Source organism: Micropterus dolomieu, linkage group LG07, assembly GCF_021292245.1.
Source record: "Micropterus dolomieu isolate WLL.071019.BEF.003 ecotype Adirondacks linkage group LG07, ASM2129224v1, whole genome shotgun sequence".
Classification (NCBI taxonomy): domain Eukaryota; kingdom Metazoa; phylum Chordata; class Actinopteri; order Centrarchiformes; family Centrarchidae; genus Micropterus; species Micropterus dolomieu.
The window spans coordinates 26,981,332-26,987,399 of NC_060156.1; the positions used below are offsets into that span (position 1 = coordinate 26,981,332).

A 6,068-nucleotide genomic window follows, 5' to 3' on the forward strand; every position below is an offset into this window, starting at 1 on the left:
GCCCCATCTACTGGCCAAGATACTGTTTTACACATACGGCAGAGACCATAAAGCCATTACATATACTGTTATATGTTATACTGTATATACTGTACTATTACTGTAAAACTTAAAATGAAAAACCCTTGTGCCAATTGGTCGCTTTTACTGGTCTGATCTGATTTTTATAGAAGTTCTTTGGATGTATAAAACATCTTTAAGCCCTGCTTGAGCTCCTAAGCTGCTTAGACTGCACATTTATTGCAATATAAATGTTTAAACTTTTGTCAATATGGACGTGCTACACATCGGTGAGATTTTTCACAATTCAATCGTTCAGTTCATTTTACGAAAACAATGAGTACCATTTTGGTCTTGAGGTTGGCTTAGATGGGCTGTCTCTTGGGGCTGGATCAATTAATGATTTGTAATTGATCATTTATCTGATAGCCTAATTTTTAGACGAGTAAAATTCTTATTGATTGAAATAAACAATTTGATAGTAGCATATTTCCCCAGAGTTTGTGGAGAAGGAATTAAAGGCTGGTCCCAAATACAAGCAGGGTGAGTTGAGGGATTGAAGCAAATAAAAGCCAGGGCTATTAATTTAAGTTTTTTTACGATATTATACAAATGAATTTTTGTGGCAGAACCTACTGAAAGTTCATTTTCTTTATCACTTTCAGTTACCAACATTTTTCTAAACGTTTATGTGAGTAAAATACCACAATTTAGGAGAACAGCTCAACCTTTGTGGTTGTACACCAAATAACATCAATGTGCAAGTTAGAAGAAGATAGAAGACAGATTTATCATACAATTCCGCCATTTCATCCTATTACCAGACTTACTTATGCATTTCAATGTCGTTCAAAGTTTTACCTCCCTTTAGGCTACTGAATTTTTTTTTTTGCTTGACCTGCTATAATTCTTGCATTTGTGTCTGCCAGCCCAGTTCCTTAACCTTCCTCTCCAATATGAGCCTGTTTTATACTTTACAGAACATTTTCTTTTTGCGGCACTTTGTGATGTGAACAGTGCCACCGTGTGGCTGCTGAGAGATCGCCACCTCTGAACGAAACCTTTGCGTCACTGAACTCAAAGCACAGAAAAACTTTATTGAGACAAAAACATAAAAAAAAAAAAAATATATACTGATTATAAAAGGAGAGAGAGAGAAAAGACAGAAAGAGCCTCTACCTCAGCGCACACACACACACACACACACACACACACACACACACTCTCACACACACAATGTAGTGAATCAGTTCTTCCATCTGTCCATTGATTCCCCACTCTCCTCCGAGGCTGCAGGTATCCCATGATGAACTGTGCAATGTCACCAGCCAAACATGTACTCCATAGCCTTGGAAACAAAACTGTCGTCCTTCCTGGGTGTCTGTCTGTCTGCCACCACCTGAAGACAGACACACAGATTTATTTCTGAGGTCAACCAAACGCACGGTTCAGATCAGACACAGAGTGAAACCGGAGGCCAGAGGTTACCTGGTAGTCGCTGCCGGAGCTCCTGTAAGCGGCACTGAGCGGTCTGATGGCGGAGCGAGGAGTGGAGGGGAGGACGGAAGAGGAGGAGAAGGAGGTGGAGAGCGGAGAAGAGACGGCTACACTGCTGTCCATCACACTCTGATGCAGAGACAGGCAGAGAAACAACTTCACCGCTGTTCAGGCTTCAAAACTTGGCTCATTGTCGCCTGATGTGGAGGACCAATCAGACGGCAGAGAGATGAACAGACAGACGGACAAACACGTAGGCGGGTAATCGCGGGTACTGACCTTGTCTATGCAGGGTTTGACTCCCACCATGATAGCGTCACCAAACACTTTTCCATCTTTGGACAGAGCTTTCCTGGCCTGAAGTCTCGACTGATACTGAAGGTGCATCCAGTTACCAGGAGACGCCATCTGTCAGTGAATCAATATATTTATCAATTCACATGAATGCAACTCTAAAGCCTGGACTGACTGTGTAGCTGTTACCAAGCTATACTTCAGAGGTCACTGATCAGGATTCTTAATTCTTCTCTCAGCATCACGTCGTGCAGTGATTCTCCACATGAGCCTGATACAGATTCAGATACCTAAACCCTACTCTGTTACACCCTCCTCGCAGCATGAAACTTACCGAGATCTTTCTCAATACTTACGAGTAAACGTGTAAATGTATCTTTAAAACTTAACAGTAACGTTCATACACGCACGTATATTAAAACACAAGGATCTAGACAGTTTATGAAATTGCTATAATGCATAAACCTCTGTTAAAATGTGACCACCACATTCTGACTTGAGAGCAGCACACCATCCTGTTCTTGTCTAAGCAGCTTTAGGATGACTGACAACATGACAAACAGTGCCGAACCGCTGCAAGTAACTTTTATGGCTATGTTTGGTATTTTTAAGACCTTATTTTCTTTTTTGTGTCTATGTGACTTTACAAATAAATTGGTCCAGTATTGAGCGAATGGGCTGTAACGTAATTTTGCTGGCAAAGTACTTCCACTAAAGTTGTGTCTTGACAACATTGTGAAAAGAGAGAGAGACCTTTTGTTTAAACAGAAACAGTCACTACAGTATATCGCTCTCGTCAAAGCCACCAGACTCCACTGACAAAAATTGAGTGATTTTACATTTCTGGTCTATCGGTTTGTTTTGTTTGTGTGCTTATGTCACTGAAGGGCTTGTTTTTGCCACTGTCTGGCTCACATTGTTATTATAAGTGTCTAACCCCATTATGAAAACGATCCCTACAGAGAGAGACCTTTTTTTAAAGAGTAAGATCCTTTTTGCTCAACTACAAACAGTCACTATATCGCTCCCGTCAAAGCCACCAGACTCCATTGACAAAAATAGGAATTTTACCTCTCTGGTCTATCGCTGCCCCCATTGGTTAGTTAGTTAGGGTTAATTTGTGACTTTGGTGTTTTTAACCCTTTCAGCACAAAAGTCACACAATAACACAAACAAACTAACGGACGAGGCAGCGACAGACCAGAAACTCCCGTGTTCTGTGAGCTAAAATGACATGCTCTGTAGGGATCCTTGCCATAATGTTGTCAGGTCCGCGGCAAAAACAAGCACTTTAGTCGTACTATGACAGGTTGTTGAGCATGACATCCTGCAGCTTTTCATCTAACCATTTCATCTGTGCGTGGATCTGCCTGTTCTCTTTTTTCCCCAACTCACAAACCAACGGTGACCTGCTAAACGTGACACATCTCCTCTAGCAGTGTTTTTAATTTTTTTTATTTTTCTTGTCCGTAAAAGACGTGAACATGTAATACCAGTGCTCCTTTCTAACATGTGTGTCTCTCACCGTGTGTCTGAGGATGTTTCCATACTGAGCGAACTGCAGCAGGATGTAGGAGGCTGAGGCTGGAGGAAAACTAACACACACACACACACACACACACACACAAAAATGTATATGTATTCACAGGATGTTACGCAGTACAGCAGTGTGTTAGTAATACATGTAGCAGTATAAATACCCAAACACGGTGACCCAGGTTTGGTCCAGCTGATCGTCAGACGACAGAGCCTCTCCCTGACTGTAGAAGGGATCCACCTGAGCTGGAGACATGCACACCTGCTGCACACCTGGAGACAGGCAGAGGGGGACTGTTTTATGGAACAACACACACACGGCCCATTCTCAGTCATACGGTGGCGTTACAGAGTGAGGTGTCCTTTCACTCACACATGATCTTTGGCTGAAAACACACAGAAATCTGCCGAGAGATTGCGGTTGTTCCCTGACTTTAACAAAGTACTTCATACAGAGTACTTCTCCCTTCCACTTCCGCCCCATGGCACCTTAATGCGGAAAATATACAGTGGGGGAAAGAAGCATTGAACACGTCAACATTTTGTTCACTAAACATATTTCCATTGGGGCTATTCACATCAAAATTTCACCAGACTTTGGTATTAACTCAAGCAATCCATACATATAAAGAAATCCAAACATTGAAGACCATAAATAAAGTTATGTGTAACAAAGAGGAATGACACAGGAAAAAACTATTGCACACGAAGGTCTTGGGAGAGCTCTTTGCTTTTACCCATCATAAGATGTTTCTTGTGTAACACCTTGATAAGGAAAAGCCTTTTTGTAGACACATCATTTACTAACCCAGCTGGTTTCACTTTGCTCTGACAGAAGGTATAATTACTTTCTACTAACTACTGATGGATTTCAGCTAGTTCCTAGGCTTACCTTGCCTTGGAGACCTGCTTTTTCTTAGCGTGTTCAATACTTGTTTCCTGAGTCATTCCACTTTATAGCACATAACATATTTGTGGTCTTTAATGTTTGGATTTCTTTATATGTGTGGATTTCTTGAGTTAATACCAAAGTCTGGTGAAACTTTCATGTGAATAGTCTCATTGTTCACTGAACAAAATGTTGACGCGTTCAGTACTTATTTCCCCTCACTGTATGTATAGTAGTCAACGGCGAGAGACGACTAATATATTTTATCCTGTTTGAATTGTCCCTCGAATTGATGTTTGTCAGTTTAATTTCATCCATCAAGAAAGTTGCAGTTGGTCGTAAAACTGTACGGTAACATTTAGTTTTGTATGAACCGCACAACAAACTACATCGCTCGTCTCGCTTTATATAAGACATCATCATGTTAGAGCTGTAAGCTAACAACCATTGCTTGCTTGTAAATAGTTAACACTATATGGACAAAAGTACTGGGACACCTACACATTACTTTTATGACACCCCATACTTAATCCAAAGGCATTAAAAAGGAAAAAACAAAAAAAAACACCTCGCGCTCTCTGCAGGGATCCTTTCCATAAATGTTGTCAGACACTTAGAATAACAATCTCAGCCTGTCCTTTCATCACATCATCTATTCATGTAAGCTCTTTGACGTTTGCTTCAGTAACGTTAGCTTCAGTCATTAAGAGACACGTCTTTTTCATTACATATCTCACGTCTTATACTTTAACAGTTTTATGACAAACTGCGACTTTCTTGGCTTGCATAATTGTCTTTTAAATTGTCAGCATGTGTTCATTGGATTGGCTGTGTTCATTCAAGTTCATTCTTGGCTTGCATTCAGGGCACAGTTCAAACGGGAACATGTGGACACTGGTGTCCATATTATTTGGGCCAAACACAACACCGCCACTAATAAACCAACATTTAAACAGATATACCAGCAGTAGTATCAGTGTTAGTACTTGTTGTAGAGTCACTACGAATATCAGCAATAGAAAAGGTAGTACAGGTATCAGTAGATAGTAGTGTTAGTAGCAGTGTGTACCTGTTCCTGGAGTTGAGGCCCCACGTGCAGACAGAGGAGACTGCATAGCTGGAAAAGACTAGACAGCAAGACAGAAGTATTTACAAAATGTTAAGACTTTAAACTGTCTGATTATTAAATGCTGTTTTTCTTACTTTTAGAACAAAACATTTTCTCAGTGGTTACCTAAGTTTTCATGCTTCGGTTTTTTTCACTGAGATGGAAGCCTGAGACTTCAGTTAATGTTTTATTTACACACACACACACACACACGTCATATAATTAGAATATCATCATAAAGTTATATTCATTCATTCCACACAGACTGATATATTTCAAATGTTTATTTCAATTAATTGTGATGATTAAAACTGACAACTAATGAAAATCCCCAATTCAGTATCTCTGAAAATTAGAATATTACTTAAGACCAATACAAAAAAAAGGATTTTTAGAAATGTTGGCCAACTGAAAAGTAGGTTTTGTTTCACAATCCTCTCCAGGGTGCGGTTATACCTATTGCTTGTACACTTTTTTCTACCACATCTTTTCCTTCCCTTCGCCTCTCTATTAATGTGCTTGGACACAGAGCTCTGTGAACAGCCAGCCTCTTTAGCAATGACCTTTTGTGTCTTGTGCAAGGTGTCAATGGTCGTCTTTTGGACAGCTGTCAAGTCAGCAGTCTTCCCCATGATTGTGTAGCCTACAGAACTAGACTGAGAGACCATTTAAAGGCCTTTGCAGGTGTTTTGAGTTAATTAGCTGATTAGAGTGTGGCACCAGGTGTCTTCAATATTGAACCTT

The 6,068-nt window shown here is 40.4% G+C and overlaps 1 protein-coding gene across 2 annotated transcripts in view; it reads right to left on the reverse strand.

The window, feature by feature from the left end:
- Window positions 1-1,077: 1,077 nt before the first annotated feature.
- nup35 (nucleoporin 35) overlaps window positions 1,078-6,068 on the reverse strand; it is a 39,511-nt gene continuing 34,520 nt past the window's right edge. For both annotated transcript variants that reach the window (XM_046054747.1, XM_046054748.1), the window contains exons 4-9: window positions 5,286-5,343; window positions 3,492-3,600; window positions 3,317-3,386; window positions 1,777-1,905; window positions 1,489-1,626; window positions 1,078-1,399 (exon numbers count right to left, since the gene is read on the reverse strand). In XM_046054747.1, coding sequence (XP_045910703.1) covers window positions 1,322-1,399; window positions 1,489-1,626; window positions 1,777-1,905; window positions 3,317-3,386; window positions 3,492-3,600; window positions 5,286-5,343 — 582 coding nt within the window. In that variant the 3' untranslated portion in view covers window positions 1,078-1,321. The remainder of the gene's footprint in view (window positions 1,400-1,488; window positions 1,627-1,776; window positions 1,906-3,316; window positions 3,387-3,491; window positions 3,601-5,285; window positions 5,344-6,068) is intronic.